This window comes from Perissodus microlepis, chromosome 6 (assembly GCF_051167445.1).
Source record: "Perissodus microlepis isolate ML-2025 ecotype Zambia chromosome 6, ASM5116744v1, whole genome shotgun sequence".
Lineage (NCBI taxonomy): Eukaryota > Metazoa > Chordata > Actinopteri > Cichliformes > Cichlidae > Perissodus > Perissodus microlepis.
The window spans coordinates 9,914,131-9,933,856 of NC_140466.1; the positions used below are offsets into that span (position 1 = coordinate 9,914,131).

The window sequence follows — 19,726 nt, forward strand, 5'->3', positions numbered from 1 at the left end:
AGCCCATTTAGCTCCTCTTTTTAAGCCAGGTTTCTTTTCTGATTGGCAGACAGTATTGAATTCATATCAGAATTAAATCATAGGCATTGCAGCTGTTAGAATGCAGAAGCAGTGACCGATAATTGCAGTGACTTCCCTTTTATCTGTAAAAGTTTCGGATATGATTTATCTCTCTTACAGGAGACGGATTGGAAGGTGCTGAAGCTGGTTCTTGACAAGCTGCCATGGATGCTGCAGTACAAAGTGTTGCTGCTCACATCACCATGCAACTTAGATCAGCTGTGTTCTACACTCTGCTGCATGGTAGCCTGACTTTATGCACATAAATACAGATCCATACACTGGATATTATGTTGTGAGTGAATTCAATCTTTATTGATCTCTTCTGCGTGTGTAGGTGACAGATCGTCTCATCTCAGAGCGATTGAAAAAGACTCCAGAGGGGTTTTCTCGCACAGATGTTCAGCTGGCAGTGATTCCCGTTCTTACAGCAATTACCTCCTACCACAACTACTTGGAGCAGTCAAGACAGGTACAAAAACTAGTCTGCAGAAATCAAACACCTTCTGTGCTATTTCTCACAGGATACTATGATAAGTTTTATGCTAGCATCTACAAAACAACTTTAGGCTATGTTGAGAAAACTAGGTTGGAACCAGGTTGCTTGTCTTCACATGCAGCAAACAACAGGATGTACTCTGCTTTAGATAGAAATAACATGGTTTTGTTGAGAGTACCGGAAGAGGCAGGACATGAAACCCACTTTCTTGCTGTGAATGATCAGATTAGCTTAATCATATACCGGACAGACTTTGCATTACAGAACTGGCAAATTAAATGTGCAGCCTGACTATGTTGTACATTTTCTATTACTGTTATAACTCATATTTAAACACAATTCATGCACGTACACACCAAAGTCTCCATGGTGTGTACGCTGAGTCCATGGAGTGTTAGTGACACCCATTCAACTGCTTGTGAATGTAAATGTCTAATCAGCCAATCACATGGCAGCAACTCAATGCACTTAGGCTTGTAGTCCTGGTCAAGAGGACAGCTGAAATTCAAAACGAGCATCACAGTGGGGAAGACAGTCGATTTAAATCAGACGTCAGACTTTAGCATAAAGAACATGAAAGCATGGATCCATCCTGTACTCTGTCAATGGTGTCAGATGGGGTTCTCAGTTACTGGACCTCAATCCAATAAAGGACTTTTGGTGGTGGTGGTAGAACAGTGATGGATGTGCAGGCAACGAATCTGCAGCATTTCTGTCATTTTGTCATGTTAACAACCAAAATCTTTCCAGCACCTTGTTGAATATATGCCACACATTAAAGCAGTTCTGAAGGTGAAGTAAAGTCCAACCCAGCAGTAGCAAGGTGTACCAAATGTAGTGACTGGTGAGTGTATATGGAAACATACAAGTGGAATTACATTCATCCTTTCATTGATACATGCAGAGAGAACTGGTTCAGTGCCTCGAGACTGGGCTCATTTACCGCTGTGCCAAGCAATGTGTGGTGGCCCTTACAATGTGCACGGTGGAGATGCCTGATATCATGATCAAGCTTCTTCCTGCTCTTATCGTCAAGCTCACTCACATCTCTGCTACTGTTGCCATGGCATCTCCTATGCTCGAGTTTCTCTCCAGTGAGTACTTTTCTCTTTTCCTGTATTCTTTTATATTGTTGAAGGCCAAAGTCTTCAGTTGTTTTTTTTTTTTTTGACTGTGTTTCACAGCCCTCGTGCGCCTTCCCCATCTGTATGCCAACTTTGTAGCTGAGCAGTATGTCAGCGTGTTTGCCATCTCACTACCTTACACTAACCCCTCAAAGTAAGTCCTAGCACATGTGACATTTTGTATTCCCTGATGCAGAGACTCACTCTGATCTGAGTATTTCTTCAAATCCCATCAGGTTCAACCAGTACATTGTGTCCCTGGCCCACCATGTGATTGCCATGTGGTTCATACGCTGCAGACTACCCTTCCGCAAGGACTTTGTTCAGTATATCACAAAGGTACACCACAGTGAATGACAAAAAAGAGCCTTCAAACCTGAAGCTGAATTTACTGTTACTGACCTGCTCATACACATGAACAATATAAGGAAAAGAAATAATGCAGTACTAAGAGAGAGTACAGATGCGTAGCTCCTACACTGAAATCAATGTCGCTGAAAAGGACCTTGTCCTTGCTCACACATTTATAAAATAAAGTGTCTTCCTTTCAGAGACTTTTAATGATAGTTTAATAAAAAAGGCAACAACTTTTACAAACTCTTATGCAATCTGAAACAAGGCTCTCTGGACTTCCTTCAGTTCTTGAGAATAACTTGTTGTCCAGTAATTATCAGATAACACGTTTATATTTGATTGCTTTCTTGTCAGTAGTGGGCTTAGAATGTTTTCACCACCCTCATTTCCACTTGTTTTTTATGCTTAGCATAAAAACTCAGATGAGAAAATGTTAAGTGACCCTGGTGTATTTTCTCCAGAAAGAGATGGAAAATAACAGAGATATAACCCTCACATTAGAACAGACCAGCTCTTTGTGTTTATGCTGAGCTAACAGCTTCAGACTGCAGCTTTATATTGTACAGAGAATTGAACTCTTGACAAAAAGGCAAATTAGCATATTGTAGCATATATTGAAACATTCTTTTAAATTGTCCCTGGATATTTCCACTGGATTTGTCAGTTCTACTTATTACTTCATGCTTTTTATTCATTGCATTCTGATAGTGTTGAATTGCATTGCACATAGTTGTTCCCTTCTCTTTTGCAAAAAGTTGAGGTCTCAGCTTCTTAATGCACTTTTGGGCATTCACTTGGATTTATTTGCTCTGGCAATGGTGGCTTAAGTAACTGCACAACACACTTTTAACCTCAAATGTCTCCAGAGAGATGTTTCATTGACCTTTTGTACTGTTCAGGAGAAACATGTCCAGTTAGGTGCATCTGGATGCTTGTGAAGTTTGAGAAACCTGTAGCAGAGGGGGCACAACTGGTAATCATCTGTAAATCTGGGTCACCACTTTTGTTTTGCATATCTGGTTCCTTTCTTTGTGTTCCTTCAGGGTTTGCGTTCCAACGCCCTTCTGCCATTCGATGACAGTCATGAGCAGAGTCCGTTTCGTGCCCGAAGCACCAGCCTTAATGAGAGACCCAAGAGGTAAACTGTATTTTCACTGTCAGTCACCAGCAGTAATGTACAAACCAGCAGCACCGCACACTGCCCACGTGGCTGCTGTTGTGGTAAAGGGTTGGGGGTAGCCAAGGTAACAGGGGACTCAGCATGATTCGTACTGTGGCGTGATGGTTGCAGTGACACCTCTCAGGTTGCCATGGTGATCATTAGTTCATTTTATCTGTTTATGCTTTTTTTATGTTTTAAAATGTGTTCTTATACCACCACTTATTTTTATTTTGTATTTTTCCAAGAGTCACCTCATTTGTCATACAGAGGGTGGACAAAATGGCATAAACACCTGTATAATGTTATGCCTTTATTTAGTTTATATTTGTTGTGGATTATTATATATCATTATTCGGGTGTTTGTGTACTGCTTTCACTACCTATATCTCATAAAAGTACATCCCTAGCAATAGCATGAGTAAGAGGTACAGGGTGTCCCTCCCCCTGTCACACTGTGCCGTCTGACTGCTGTTTGTGACCACAGAACATGTACACAAAGAGAAATACACACCATCTTTCACACAGAGGGATAAAGAAGCTTTTCTCAGCAAGGTGCCATTCTCATTCGTACAAAGTGTGAATGTTGTTTGGTTGTCCACACCTGGATTAGTTGAACAGTGTACATTTAAAAACATGTACAAAGTAACTTTTTAAAACACTCTAGACAGTAACACAGAGAGAAGGGTACTTAACAGGGGTCTATTTGCATTAATTAATAATACTGCTTTAAATTGTGCCACTGCATACGCTATGCTGTAGTACCCACCAAGAAATGTAACTACAAAGACACAGATTGTTGTCATTCCACTTGTAAAGTGTTTTACCATGTAAAGATGGTAAACCATTAACAAAATGCATTAGGCTGTGATAGTTTTTACTTTGCTCACTATGCTAATGTAATAGCCAGTATTCTGTCAATGTAGGCACAAGTTATTTTTCTTATTTCCAAAGCTGTCATAATCCCCAACTCAGAGAACATTTTAGTAGCAACTTTCCCGAGTTTCCTTAAAAGTAACTTTTGTTCAGTAATTATCGCCAAGTCCAAACTAATCAGCTCAGTTTTGCTTGTGAGGGTAGAGCAATGCAGATCACACATGCACACAAGTACAAGTGCAACTGCTGTGTAGATTCTGCAAGGAGTCATCGCAGAACCGAAGCTAAAACTTGACTACTCTGTGTCTTAACTACACTTTTTCTGCAGCTCTCCTTTGTGAGAAAGTTAGAAGTGATAGGTCTATTATTTTGTTTGGTATGAGTGCTGTGGCTTGCTGTTTTCTCACACGCTGAACAAAGCAGGAGGAGAGAGTGTGGAGGCAGTAGCAGGAGGGGAAGACATTTACAGGCGAGACAATTCTGTCTATAGATGTTTTTCTAAATGCAATAAATAAATATGCTGTTAGAGAGCTATGAAAAGTTGCTAAGGCAGCATCATAGGGAGAGACTGAAGTGTGATTGCACACGCTGATTTATTTAAAAAAAAAAAAATTGAAATGTGCACTTCAAAAATCAAAATCCAGCTCAAATAGTGAATATCCAACTAGGTAAATATTCAGGCACACCAGTGGTTGTCTCTTTTTGAGTCAGCAACTAAAATTGCGTATTACAAAATTGTAGTTATTTAATCTTTTTCTGATTAATCAGGTGTTTGATTGTGGACGACGTCTTAAGAAAATAGAGACACCAATGTTGCCATTTTCATACACAAAAAATACATGTTTTAAAAATAAGTACTTGGTGTAGAAATCCCAGTTAAACCAGAATTTACCCAGTGAATTTCAGAGACACTATAATAGTCATCTTCCTCTTTTCCTAATGTGATCTCTACTTTTACGCTCACGTTTATTGTGGCATTTTTATTAATTTTCCATCTTTTCTTAGATTTGGGTTAACAAATTGTCTTAGATCTTTATGAAGCCCTTCCAGTATTTTTAACTTGGTAATTAAAAAAACAAAACAGCAAATCCTTGTTGCAGCTCTCCACAGTAATCCAAAATGCTTCTGCTAACATTAATTCTTCCATAATGGTTTCAGTTTTCCATATTCTGGTATTACAGTTCTTGTGCTGCTCATTGCTCATAATGAGTTCCTCAGCTCAGTTTCCACCAGGATGATGGTCAGACTGTCAAGTTTAAATTTATTAATTTAATTCTTAAAATGTTCTTGGCAAACGTTCCACTGTGTCCAAACATTACCTTTGCATACATAAAAAATGCATACATTATTTGGTGATGATACTAAACTAGTATTTGGTCCAGTCTGAGGCTGCTGTGCTTCAACCCTCTGGTTTCATCCAGCTTTATGTTTCACTTGTGTTTTAACCTCTATCATAAAGCCTGTGCTGAGTTCATCCCTACGGTTATACTTCTGTACTAGTCCTTGGCTTCTCTACAAACCTGCTGTGTGAAGTAATGTTTATTTTGTTGCTCTCCTGAATACTTTCTGTGTATTTTCTTTTCTGAATAGCAGAAGCTGTTTCCCCCTCTGCTGTAGCTTCTCTGTTTTCTGTTTAGTTGGCGTGTATCCTTTTATTTTTTTTTTAACCCTCTTTTTTTTTCTTTCTCCACTCTCCTGTAATCTGATTCATAATGTTCACTGCTGTTAATTTTCACCGTGTTTTGTTTTTCCTTTATTTGACCCTTCCCCCTCTCCACTGCCCCCTGTGTTTGGTGTGGTTGTGGTTTTGGGGGTGGTTGTGTCATCCTGGATCCTTTCTACATTGCTCCTGATCCCTCCCTCCTCATGTGACGCTGCCCTTTGACCTTTGTGGCCCTCTCCTTTGTACCCTGCCCCTCTCCATGTGTGGCGTGCGCTCCTGATCCACCTGCTCATGTTGCTCTGGTTCTCTGGTGATGATTCCTGCTGTCTCCTGGTATACTTTTACACCACACTTCCTCCACACTCCCAAACCACCACCCTCACGATGACCCCGTCCTCTCACTGCCCCAACGCCACCGTTACTCCATCTTGGGCCCAATCCCCCTCGCCCTTTGCCATGGACACTCCTCACCACTCAGCTTGCGGGCAGCAAAAGTGGCAAAGGCAGCAGCAGCGGTAGCCAATAGCAGCAGCTCTCCAGTTAAAGAGCTGAGGGACCTTTCAGCCATGGACGCTTTCCGCTCCCGCAGCATCAGTGTCTCCGAACATGCGGTCCGCAGGTTAGACAAGAGCCTTCTGGGTAACAAAACAAAAACCAATAACAACCCAAACACTTACTGCTTTCTTCATGGGATTGATGGGGTCTAGGGTCATTGTCCGTCTTTGGGGGGGGGGGGGGGGGGTGTTGCTGGGGAGATTTGTTGCCAGGGGCACCTGGAGTGGGTGGTGCATGCTGGAGGAAGGTTTATGTGTCGACCTTTTTGGTTTGTTTTGGGCTGTGTTTATATTTGTGCTGGTTTCAATGTTGTTATTTTTTCTGATTTGCTTTTGCATGCAGTGTTTGTTGAAGATGTGGGAAAGCATCTTTTCACTTTATTGATGTTTTTCACTTTGCTCTAACACAGATTTTGCTTTTTTGTTTGTTTGTTTCTTACATTTTGCTTTGGTTTGATTTTATTTGTATGTGTCTTTTATGTGCTGGGTGTATTGCTGACTGATTTTGATTCGCCTAACAACAAATGAATGGCAGAAGGAACTGGTGCAAAGCAGTGGTGGGATCTTTATAAACTTCACTGTAAACAACTGCAACTCCCTACTTTGGCTCCCTCTGTTTGCTTTGGGAGCACATCTGCTTCTTCGACCAGTGACTCTGGCAACAGCAACACAACAGCTTTTGTGTTCTTGCTTGACATAATTTTAGTTTTGTTTTGTTCCGCTGAAACATCCACTGTACTGCTAATACCATGGCAATCTCCTAGTGCGGGATTTCAGAACTAGCTGGGTTGAGATGAACTTTTAACAGTTTGATCAACACATCATTCACATCACGCACATCCGCACAAACACTCTTCCTCACTAATCGTCATATGCTTATCTGTCCTTGGCTGACTTTCTTGGGCATCTGAAAGAAGTACAATGCAACATTGCAGTTGTTAGATGAGGCTGCTCACGCCAATTGATTGTCATAGGTCATACTAGTATTGCCACCAGATGGCAGCAGCAGCTCAGTACTTGTATATGCTTAAAAGTACTGTTTAATGTTCAATGACAAACACAAAATTAGTGGGACTAAACAACTGCAGTGTTGCTCTCTTTAACCTGCTTTAACTGTTGACTGGCTGATAATCTGCTTTTGCTCTCAGAGCTGATTTTTGTGTGAACTGGGTTTAAAATTCACCTCCATGTGGACACTTACTCCATCTAGCATAACGTGACCGCATTCAAAGCTTTCAGTCTTCAAGGCGACATTTTCATTGGAAAAACTGTATGGGATTAGATAAGGTTACATTTGTTTTTCTTTACTTTAAATTGGGTAATGTCAGTGAATTGAAGTACAATAGCATGTGATGGTATGACAAAGCAGCAAACCTTGTACTGCTTCAGTCGTGAGTCTGTCATGGTCATGTTTTTGGAGTATGTGTCCATTAAACACTGAAATGAAAAATAAGTCATTGTCAGTAGAAGAATAGTAGTTATAAAATGTGATTGAATAGTTGCTGATTCACATTCTGGGACTTGAGAGATTTCTTTGAGCCTCATACAAAAGATCTACGCACCAGTATTAGTCTGTATGTGTGCCTATATTTTCATGCTCAAAACATTTAAAGTGAAAACACTATTTCTACACAAATCTTTGAAATTCTGAAAATATAGTTGTATTCCTACCAGCCTAGACCTTCCCTAACCTTCATAGAGTATTTAAATTTGACCTATAGATAAGAAGAATGGAGGCCTTAAACAAAAACAAAACAAAAAACTAAGGACCTCTTGCTCTCTTTTTTTAATCCATTGCATCACTACTTTCTTGTTTTAATATTTGATGTTTTCTTTCATTTTTGCATTTCTTTATGATTTGGCTTTGAAAAACAGTCCGCATGTCTTTAATACTCCCCGCTGTGATGAGAAGTAACATCTGGCTGAAGTAACATGGGCTGGAGTGTTGCTGTAAATTGCTCATTTTGAGCATGTTTACTTCTAAGCAGCAAGCTTTCAAAACACGTCCATTATCTCCCTTGAGCTGATGTTCACATCTGTAAATTTGCTTCCAAACTGATTCTTGTGTAGAGCACAGAGAAATGCTTCTTGTGAATACAAAAAGCTGCTGCACAGTGAATGCTAATTGAAAGATTTGACTTCAGTGGAAACATTAACATACCGTTAAACACATCGAGTCACACGTAGCTTCTACCTGCTGGTTTTTCTGCATCAAAATATTACAGATCCTTTTACCCTCGCAGAGAGAGCTTTTTTACATTTAGAAGGAGAATCAGTGTGGTATCAGGGCATGCAAAGCTATGTATTACTTGTCCCAGCATGTGTCTCTGCGTGTGCACTTAGAGAAAATGTAATCATCATATGGTGGTTGAGCATAAGAAGTTGGGTCCGTAAATATTTAGACAGTGAGTGTACACAATTTTGCCTCTTTACATTATCATATCAACTTGCAGTGAAGCCGTCAGGAGGTGATAGACGTCTAGACTTTCAGCTTTCTTTCAATCAACTGTTTTTTGCATACTCTCTATACTATAACTATGTAACTCTGCACATCAGACTTATTTCTGCTACTATTATCAACGGTTAAAACTGTATAAACACTAGTGACCCTGTTCCACTGGGATATTTACATGCTTGCACTGTCAAAAATTTCTTCACGGTGTTTGATAAATGATGTGAAATGCTTTGGATCAATAAATTCTGCCTCTGTCTTTAGTTTCATATGTCCACATAATCTTGTTAAAGAGTGGAGAGTGTGGAATAACTCAGTTTTATTTACCTAGCATAACAGTAGTTATCTCTGGGGTTTTTTATGTTGTAAGGCCCTACAATTAATTGAAACTTAAGGGTTGAAGTTAGGATTTGGTTAGGGCTATGGTAAGGCTTGACGCTTACGTTTTATTGTTAACCTTTGGGTAGAAGGCTGGGGAATGCATTAAAATCATTAAACTTTCCACATACTGAGTTCCCAGCAATAGATACCAAAGTTTTCTTCTGAGCCAATGGCTGTAGTTCCTAAACAGTGCAATATTTTGAGGTACTAGAGTAACATCTTGATTGCTTTCTTTTAGTACCGATGTGATGGTATACAGAGGCAAAAATGCAAAATTTGTAATCCTTTCCAAATACTTATGAACCCAACTGTAAACAAATTAATGCACGTTTCCATGTGTGCTTGTGATGAATGTGATCTAGGCACGGACATGAGCACGAGTGATTGTGTGATTCTTCTTGCAGTTTTCTCTGCACCAATAAATCAGAACCTGCATGTTTCTGTGCACTTTACATATTAAATATGCGAGGAGCTTGCACCTTCAACTCGCTCTTCTCCACCTTTTGCTGTTCTTTATTTGTCTCTTTGTTTCCACCTTTTAGGATGCACACCTCAACCACCACATGCAGTCTGGGCTCTGCCGATGAAAATGCAGTAACTCAGGCCGATGAGGGGCTGAAAACTGTCCACCTAGAGCTCACAGAGACTTGTCTTGACATGATGGCCCGATATGTATTTTCCAACTTCTCTGCACTTCCCAAGAGGTTGGAAGAATTTTTTATTATTTTTTTAATGCTCATATTTTGAAAAAAAGAGTTGGAAAAAGCAGCAAGAGTGATGATTTTGGCCTCTGTTCTCTTAGGTCTCCCATCGCAGAGTTCCTGTTAGCAGGAGGCCGCAGTATGACCTGGTTGGTGGGCAACAAGTTGGTCACCATAACAACCAGCGGAGGGGTCAGAACACAAGCGCTGCTGGGCCTGGACATGGCTGATCGCCTGGGAGGAGGAGGAGGGGAATTGACCAGGTGATGCATGCTTGCACACATACTAAAAGGAATTTGTCTGCTTTCAACTGCCAGACCTCACTCTATCTATCACCCCTTACTTAATCAAAGAGGTGCTCCACTTTTACTTTCTTCCCTTTTTTTTTTTTTTCTTTTTTCTTTCCGGTGAGCTGGTGGGCCAAAAGTTAATTATAAGAGCATTATGCTGCTCTAAACACAGATTTTCTTGGCTCTGTGTAATGTCAGCATAGAAGCCCCACACACCTGTTGCTGAGACAATTTGTTTCCGAAGGCAAGCTATTTAAAAGGAGAGTGACCACACACACACACACACACACACACACACACACACACACACACACACACACACACACACACACACACACACACACACACACACACACAGAGGTTGAACTGAGTAGCTGCCTAGAGGCCCAGAAGAAGATGAATATAGGATTATTTTGAAATGGGAATCATACAAAGCTACTCTATTAGTCCAAGAAGTCTAAGAATGAAACGATGGAGCTGGAAATAAACACAATAGACCACCTACCACATGGCATTTACCCTGTAGTGCCACCATGGGGTTGACATTTATCCTTCTGAGTAAAATATTTTGACATTTAGTGGATGAATAGCCATGAAATATTGATCTAGACCCCTCCCCTTCAGGACAAATTGCAATCATTTTAGCTTAATTCTTAAAGACAAAATGTCTAATAAAAAATAAATAAAAATTTAAAAAAATTGTAACCTGCAATTAAGAAAAATAGCAAAACTGTTGACATTAAAGCTTGAACTTAAATATTTAACAATTACAAAATTAACAAATTCCAAAATGATAAACTAAGTTGGTGATCAACAGTGTCACAGACGGAGATGGGCAGTAACGTGTTACTTGTAACGTGTTACTGTAATCTGATTACTTTTTTCAAGTAACGAGTAATGTAAGGGATTACTATTGCAAAAACGGTAATTAGATTACTGTTACTTTCCCGTAAGTACGCTGCGTTACTGCGTTACTAAAATTGTGATTTTTTTTTTTTTGATTTTTATTTTTTTTTGCGAGAATGTCTCATGACAGTGACGTAAGCGAGTGCGACGTTCGTGACAACAGCTGTGTGCAGATCAACAATGGATAATATATCGAGTGCGGGAGAGAGTATGAGCGTGCAGCGTTTAAAGCGTGGAAGTAGTGACCTTACTTTGAGTTTGATTCCATAAAAAGTGACAAAAACATTAGCGTCCGTTGTGCGTGGAAAGAAAACTTCTTTTTACAGCGAAAAAAACCCCTAAACTTCCAAGCAAGCATCGAGTGCGCTACCACGTAATGGGAAATTCACAGAGAAACTCGCGGATAATAGAGAAAATAGAGCAACAGGACCGCTAGTCTTTGATTTTATTTATTTTCTGCTGTGTTTTACTTGCATCTATTTGTAAGACTGAGTGTAAACACAAAAAACTATTTTATTTTATGTGCTGGAATGTGCAGAAAATAGGTTTAAATGTTAAACAAATTTCTTCCAGTCAGAGAATGTTGCATATAATTAAGTTTTTGCTTGATGCATAAAGTTAAAAGATTAAAACTAATAAAACAAGTTTTAAAAAGAGACTTTTCCATTTGATTACATTTTGTATGATGGATTATGCAGAAAAAGTAGAATTGGGCTGAAAGATCTATCGCTTTATCACCTATTCAGGTTGTAAATCGTGTTTTTAAAAGTAATTAATTACTTTTGAAAATAAGTAATCAGTAAAGTAACGGATTACTTTTTGGGGAAGTAATCAGTAATTAGTTACTGATTACTTTTTTCAAGTAACGTGACCAACACTGGTCACAGAGCAGCTAGCATGCCTGCAACCACTTTGTATTGTTAGCAATAATGTTGCTCTCCTGTTCCCGCAGGTCAGACCCATCACTACACACCCGAATGACCAAAGAGGCTCCAGCCAAATTGGAGTCACAGTCAAGCCAGCAGCACAACAGAGCTGCACGTATACGAGTTCGCTCCATGTCAGGTAGAAATAAAAAAAAAAACAAATATGTAATTTTTTTTAATTTTCTTTTTTTTTTTTTTTTGCTGTTGCTAGGAAGGTAACACTGCTTTTGTAGAAAAATTATACGTTGCTGTCTATATTTCAGTTCTAAAAGTTATTTCTATGTTACCATGCTGTTGCTTTCTTTGACTTAGTCTTCAATGTAGGAGTCTTGGGAAGTAATAATGTTGTGCTTTCTCTGATTGTCTGACTTTACAATAAAGAAATCTGGCTTTGACTTACAGGTGGTCATGCTCTACGTGCCGGTCCAGCTCAGAGTCTCAGTCCTCTGGTGTCTCCCTCTGAGGGTGAGTTGACTGCTCCACTCTCTCCCTCCTCTGGTCCTGCTCTGGATAGTTTAGGTCCATCCTCTTCCACCTCTGCCACTCCATCTGCGCCTCCTACTCTGAAAGACAACCCCACCTTGGCTGAATTTGCCCCAATGCTCACACAAGGCTGGGCAGAGATCTTCATACGCAGACCGTCAGGTATGTCACCATTAAGAATGTCCCCTCTACTGTTATTGTAGAAACTTTCTGTGTTTCGTTATTATGCGAGTATTGTCAGAAGGTGACTGTTGGGGAACAAAAAAAAAAAAAAGAATCATCCACATACCTTTCAGTGCGCTTTGGTAAATGATAGGCATTCATTTTAAAGATACTTTCTGCTGTTTGTGTTATGTGCTCCCTGACACTCTTGCTTTCTGTGCTGGGCTCTAATACTGTCGTCACAGGTAACACAAGCTGGCTAATGTGTTTGGAGAACCCACCTAGCCCTTTCTCATCTGAGCTTGGCAACATGCCGCTGCAAGAGCTCTCCAGTGTTCTGATGGCAATGGAGGGAGTGAAGGAACCTCCCACTCAGACAGCCAGTGCTCCTGCTAGCACAGCTGTCCCTGCTCCAGCTCCTGTCTCTGAGCCCCTAACCCAAACACACAGCAGTGTTGGAGGAAAGGCAAACCTGATTCAGCGCTCCAACACAGGTGAGAAATGGTTTGTCTGGGCATAGAAAGCAAGAAATATCAGAAAGTTTGTGACGTTTTTCTCGTGTTGAATAAGAGGTTGTATAAGTGCTGATGAGTTATTGGTCCCGAAAAATTTGGATCCTGCTGTTATCGATGAAATTAAAAACAGCATATCCAGATTAGGAAGCTACAGTATGATGTAATGTTACGCATGAATGCATCTGCGTGACTGCATGTCCTTGATACCCTTTTAATGGACTAAGTGAAATGCTAAATTGCCTGTAAGTGCTGGATTTGAGCCTGAAGGTGTTCAGTAGCCCAGCTGGGATTCACTCAGGTTATTGATTGTCAGATATCACTGCCTTAAATCACATGTTCTTTTTGTTGCAGGTGCCTCTGTTTCAGTGTGCCGTTATTTTAGTCATCTTATTTGTTTTGGGGATCCATTTCAAGTTTCTTCAGGACATCAGCCCCCCCAAATTCTTTCTTTCATCCTTCTTTTCATTTTATTTTTAACTGCACTTAAGATTTCCTCCCTTGTTCTGATTGGTTTCTTTACATGTTTCTTCATCCTCATCACCCATGCTGGTTTGTGATTGGCTGCGGTGTGTTATGTGGCTTCATGTGCCACTGACCTGTCCTCTGGCACTTCGCCTGCAGTGGGTGGCTCTCTCTGCTCTCTGGGTATGGGAACTGCCCCCCCAGGCCCACCAGCCCCTGGCAGGTTGCACAGGAGCATTTCCTGGGCAGGTACCGTCCACCACGTGTGTGACCCCACATCTATCTACCCCCCCTCCAAAAAACTCCTGGTGCAGTATATTTCTTCTCACTTGCACAACACAGCAGTCTGCAAGCACAGATTAGGAATCTTTCTTTAATTATATTCCCTGATTCATTTGAGTTAGATGAGAAGCTTCATACCAATCTCATATCTGTCTATTGTTTCTAGTGAGGCGACTGTTAGCAAAAAGAAGGGAATGCTGTTGATCCTGCTTTTAAGACCAGAAGTATTGGAGCTATGCAGAGTGAAGATATTAGATCATTACAAAAGCTGAAATGTAAAACATTTTTTTTGTGGCTTTATGGAAATTAAGTGTCAGAATTTTCTTTAATCAGTTAAATTGGGCCGTGGTTATACGCCCTGATGATGCGGACCTTATGGATGCAATTGAGCTTCCATACTTGCAGGATGGCTGCATAGTTTTTGCTCTTTTTGTAGTGTTAGAGCAATTTAAGCAGCAACTGTACTCTGCTGCAGACGGAGACTGCAGCAGACACCACAAACGAATAGTCACTGTTATTATATTCATCATCTTACAGTCCCCTGTAAGAGTGTGTGTGTAGTTAGTCCATTGTAGTTTTGTGTGTCCAGATGAGTCCGAACAGTTACAAAATTACTGGCAGAATATTCACGCAGAGCCTCACGCCAGTGATGAATTTGTCTCGCAACCTTAGAGTGCACTCGTGGAAACTATAACATGCCTGTTAAACACAATGCCTTGTGTTTACCAAATGCAAAGTGACGTTTTTCTTTGCATTACTCATGTTAACACAGTGACTAGAGTATTTTTGGACCATTTCCCAACCCAGAAATATTTCCCCCTACAACTACTTTCTATAAAAAAATACAACCACTAGCTGAAATAAATTCACTGTAACATTTTCAGAACTTGGTGTTCTTTTCTCCCAGTTTTCTATTTATTTATTTATTTATTTATTTATTTAGCCTGTCTCTATGTAAAAATGAAATTGAAAGATGCCCTCAACTGGTGACGGTTTTCTTTTGCTATCTTCAGGAAAATCCAGTCTTTTGGGGATTCCTAGGAAATAGGCTTTTGTCACACAACACCTGTGTTGTTGAGCAACTTTGAGTTGTTGCTCTCATATTTAACAATTGACAGTTGTACAGTTTTTTTTTTTCTTTTGAAAGTCATTACTGTAAAGTTGTGAGACAACTAATAAAGTCTTCCATTTTTAAAAAAAAATGCTGTGGTATAAAGCTTTTGGCAGTAGTTTTCGCATTTAACAGATATGAGAGTGAAATTGGTTTTCTTATCTAAGTTTAGACAAGAAAATTCCAATGTTTTCCAAAAGGTCTCCATTTAATTTTAAGAAATAATGGGAAGGACCATCATTTTCCATGGATTCTCAAGCACACCAATCACATTGTGTTATGCGAAAGAACTGCTGTTGCTTCCTTAAAGATTGTGCAAGTATAGATACTCAGCATTTCTGCTTTACCGTTAGTCTTCTATTAACACGGGGCGGGGGTTTCTCTTACTGCTAATGAAAACATGTCTGCGCTGGAATCAGTCAGCCAAATGACACCTAAAGATGAATCATGATTCAGTTGTTTGTTTTTTGGTTTTTTGTTGTTTTTTTGGACATCTTCTGCATTATATTTTCTTTCTTCCTGAATAAGTTTTCTAACCCTTCTGTTTCTGAAATATACTCCCAGGTTTTGACCTTTAACCTCTGACCCTCTGATGTTGTCAACAGAAAAGCCCAGACCTCATCTAAGCAACATGATGCACTTCCTTGCTTTACTGGTTAACCAGTAGGGTGATGAAGACTTTTTCTGAGCTGCAGTTTGGGGGTCTTAAAAAAATCAAATGTGCCTGCTTGTGATTGTGTTTCTCTTCTTCTTCGAATGTGTTGTTTGAGAGATGCAAGACTGGTCTGGGCTGCTGTTGCAGTAGCTGCCGTGCGTTTGGGATGAGATAACCAGCAGCCAAAACGATGCATGCAACTTGATAGAAAATGAGTAAATGAACTAGTGATGCTGCCTGCCGCACTGATAAATCTGCCTCTGATCTCAGTGATTTTATGTTGATGTCACTGTAGGTCATGATCTTGCACATGGCTTTGTTTCTTTTTTTTGCCTGAGATTGGTCATCAGAGAAGATGTATATGATTCTGTTACAATGACTTATTTGAATTATTGTGTGTTTAACCTGAATTGAGATTTTAGAGAGAATGTTTGTGAGGTGTTGTTGTCATGATTACTACTGACAGCTGATAAAATCTTTAGTCTTACCACCTGCATATTTGTGTGTCTCTGACTGTGCGACTAACAGTGGACAAGACTGTGATTTGTGTGTCTGTGTGCGTGCATTGCTTTCATATACCTGCATTGACTTATAACCCACATGGTTGTGGCTGTATCCTCCTGTAGACTCTGTCGTGGTGCTGGAGGAGGGATCAGGAATTGCTACAGCAAACACGCCGCCTGAATGGTTGGGGAGTGCAGAGTTTGAGCCAATGTTGTCTGATCCAATCTTCATAGCTGCTGATAAGTTTACAAAGACTCCTCCTGAAACACTCAGCAGGGTAGGACCATGTTCACCAAACCACACACGCAGACTTAATGATGTCTTGTGCAGCATTAAACAAATCACCATGTGCACATTCATTAAAACACTTGTTGTGGCTTTACTGTCAGTGCCTGCACCTACAGGCTGTTTATTCCATCATTTGCGTCACCTGTGCTATTTGATTATAAAGTGGCTTTCCTTTGCCACTGCTGTAATGGGTAGCAGCCAAGTGGAGTGCAGCTTCTGATGACTCACTTAGCAGCGCCTTTAACAACCCATGCCCTGCTTTGGTAGCATGTTAAAACCATAGATTGTATATAAAAGATGGAAACAGCTTGCAGGTTCTTGTTGCAAAAGGAAGTCTGATTGTGTCATCCTACTGCTCACTTCTGTGACCTCAGAAAGGACTTCAATGTTTAATGATTCAAAACAGCATGACCTTCATTTTCCAGATTCTTTCAGGGAGGAATTTTGTGTCTCCATTTACCATTACATGGCTATTTAGCTCACACCCTCCCTCTCTGTAAATGCTAATCAGGAGTTAAACTGGTGGGTGATGTCACAGTGGGGTCTGTGGTTAAAACTTGCATACTTTCATTGCAGTACTTTAAATAAACAGCTTTTGTTCCCACTTTCAGTCCTCCTCCACCTCAAGTCAGGATGATGAAAAGTCAACCCTGGAAGAAGTAAGTGAGGGAGCAATTCCAATCGATCAGCCCCCTTTTGGACCATCCACTCCAGGAAGCCAGGGGCCTGACCTTCCCTTCCAGACACACACTCAGTCCCAGGGTCATGGACTCAACAAGTCCAGCTCCTCTCCTGAGCTCCAGACATTACCTGAAGCTTTTGCCAAGGCTGCTATGGAGTCAGAAAGTGCGATGGTTGACACGTCACGGCCTAGAGCACCCTCAGACGGCATGCCTCAACCCCAGCAGCCCCAGTTTGTGAAAGAAAAGGTAGAGGGAAACACTGGAGTGGACACTAATGTAGCGGGAGGTCCAAACCCAGCAGGTGAAGGCCAAGCTGTATCGTCATCTCAGAGTGGAGGAGCGGGGATGAGGTTGTCTTTTCCACCAGCACCAGTACAATCTGCACCCATCTCCCCCAGTGGAGGCCACCGGCCCAGAGGTCACACAATCTCAGTCTCAGCCCCCTCCTCCAGGAGGGAGAGGCGGGCGGAGAGGGACGCTTACCACAGTCGACCTGGTCCCAGCAACACTGAGAAAATCTCTGGACTGAGCCCCAGGTATTACACGATTTATACAAGAAACTGCTGCAGCTTCTGTGATGTGTTTCTGCTAAATTAATGATGCAATGTATCAAGTAAAGTCAGTAAGCTCATTTTGACTTGCAAGATCAAAAGTGTCACCCTGTTAGTGAGCAAATTTTTATTTATTTTTAATTATGTCCTGCAACTGTGTTTTTAAATAAAAATTTTTTTTAAGGTGATGAAACATCAGAACGTGGACAGAAACTGCAATGCAGCATTTGGAAATAGTTATGAATACCTTCTAAGAACAGAGACCGTGCATAGAGGTGTATTTCCAACCCCAGTTCCAAATAATTTGGGACACTGTTTAAAATATAAATACAAAAAAATTTAAGGATTTGAAAATGTCATTAACCCATATTTTATTTAGAACAGAAAGCATGTCAAATGTTTAAACTGTCATTTCGAATTTTAAGGCAACAACAGGCCTCAAAGTTTGGACAAGGCCATGTTTATCACTGTACAGCACCCCCCCGCCAACCCCCCCCCCCCCCCCCCCCTTTTTTTGTTTTTGTTTTTTAACAAAAGTCTGTAAAGGTCAGGGATCTGGACTTTCCATTCTTTTCTGAGGATTTTAGCTGCTCTTTTTTTGATGCACCAAAATATTTTCAGTTGGCAAAAGATCTGGACTGCAGGCCAGTTCAGCATCTAGACTCTTGTACTATGAAGCCATGCTTTTTAATTGATTCAGTATGGGGTTTCTCATTGTCTAGCTAAAATATTCAAGGCCTTCTCTGGAAAAAGGCTGAAACCTGTGTGTATACCTTTCACCATTGACGGTCCCTTTCCAGATGTTCACACTCCTAATTACATACACATTAATGCACCACCAATACCCTAATCAGATATTAAGATATTTGAAGTGAGTGCTGCTAACAAGCCGGATGGTCCTTCTCTTTAGTCTGGATGATGCCTTGTCCATGTTTTCCAAAAAGAATTTCAAATTTCCATTTGTCTGGCCACAGAACAGTTTTCCCCTTTGCCTCAACCCATTTTAAATAAGCTTTGGCCCAGAAAAGATTGTGGTGTTTTTGGACCATGTACACATGTGGTTTCTTCTTTGTGGAAGGCACTGTATTCACAGTGATTTCTGGAAGTGTTCCTGGGCCCATGCAATGATTTCCATGACAGAATCACACCTGTTTTTATTTCAGTGCCACCTGTAGGGCCTGAAGATCACGGGCATCCAATGTGGACTTTCTTCCTTGTCCTTTGGATATCTATAATATCACAAATTCTGAAAATCTGGAGAAACCTCTGTGCACAAAGTCTTTGGTATTTTATGCAGAGGACCATTATTTTCAAATTGTTCTGCAACCTCATCCATATAAACAGATGCCAAGAGATATCTAGAAATGTCTAGATATCTCTTGGCATGGAAACAAGATATCTGGTACCAGAAGCTGTGTTGCTTTTATTTGGTTCCTTAAATTGTGTTTGTAGTCCAGGTTCTGTTGACCAGTAAACATATGAGGTTCAATGAAAGTAGATTGCCTTTAATTTACATATCCATGTGTCTAAACTGACTTTCTTTCTTCTTATATCTTCTAGCTTTGTGTTTCTGCAGCTCTACCACTCTCCTTTCTTTGGGAATGAAGCCAACAAGCCACTTCTGCTGCCCAAAACTCAGGTAACCTGAATTCTCTCCTACACCTTCTTCTGGATCATACGGCGTGGTTTACATTGTGTTTTCTGTCGTAGGTGATTGACCGTGCAGTAAAGGTTCTGGACCAAATGCCCCCTTATGACACCCATAAAATTGGGGTGGTGTTTGTAGGAGCTGGTCAGGTGAGGATGTGCTGACTGTAGTTTTGCTAATCACTGCCGTATAATTTCTATATTTTCTGGCTTAATGTCTTGATCCTCTTCACTTTCTTTAGGTTAACAATGAAGTCGCCATCTTGTCGAACGAGTACGGTTCGAACCGCTACGCCTCTTTCCTCACAGGTCTTGGCAAATTAATCCATCTGAAAGACTGCGATCCAGACCAGATTTTCCTTGGAGGGCTTGACCAGTATGGAGATGATGGAGAATTCACCTACTGCTGGCATGACGACATCATGCAGGGTGTGTGTG

At 40.6% G+C, this 19,726-nt stretch overlaps 1 protein-coding gene across 7 annotated transcripts in view; it reads left to right on the forward strand.

The window, feature by feature from the left end:
- Positions 1–19,726, forward strand: part of tsc2 (TSC complex subunit 2) — a 34,084-nt gene that overhangs the window by 13,227 nt on the left and 1,131 nt on the right. For 5 of the 7 annotated variants that reach the window (XM_084930643.1, XM_084930644.1, XM_084930642.1 and 2 more), the window contains 17 exons: positions 181–303; positions 398–532; positions 1,464–1,653; positions 1,744–1,837; positions 1,920–2,022; positions 3,081–3,175; positions 6,214–6,354; positions 9,665–9,826; positions 9,925–10,086; positions 11,972–12,084; positions 12,348–12,590; positions 12,836–13,084; positions 16,242–16,396; positions 17,019–17,626; positions 19,202–19,280; positions 19,352–19,438; positions 19,531–19,717. In XM_084930643.1, the coding sequence (XP_084786769.1) occupies positions 181–303; positions 398–532; positions 1,464–1,653; positions 1,744–1,837; positions 1,920–2,022; positions 3,081–3,175; positions 6,214–6,354; positions 9,665–9,826; positions 9,925–10,086; positions 11,972–12,084; positions 12,348–12,590; positions 12,836–13,084; positions 16,242–16,396; positions 17,019–17,626; positions 19,202–19,280; positions 19,352–19,438; positions 19,531–19,717 (2,926 nt within the window). The remainder of the gene's footprint in view (positions 1–180; positions 304–397; positions 533–1,463; positions 1,654–1,743; positions 1,838–1,919; positions 2,023–3,080; positions 3,176–6,213; positions 6,355–9,664; positions 9,827–9,924; positions 10,087–11,971; positions 12,085–12,347; positions 12,591–12,835; positions 13,085–16,241; positions 16,397–17,018; positions 17,627–19,201; positions 19,281–19,351; positions 19,439–19,530; positions 19,718–19,726) is intronic. The other 2 variants (XM_084930646.1, XM_084930647.1) reach the window with 1 other exon arrangement.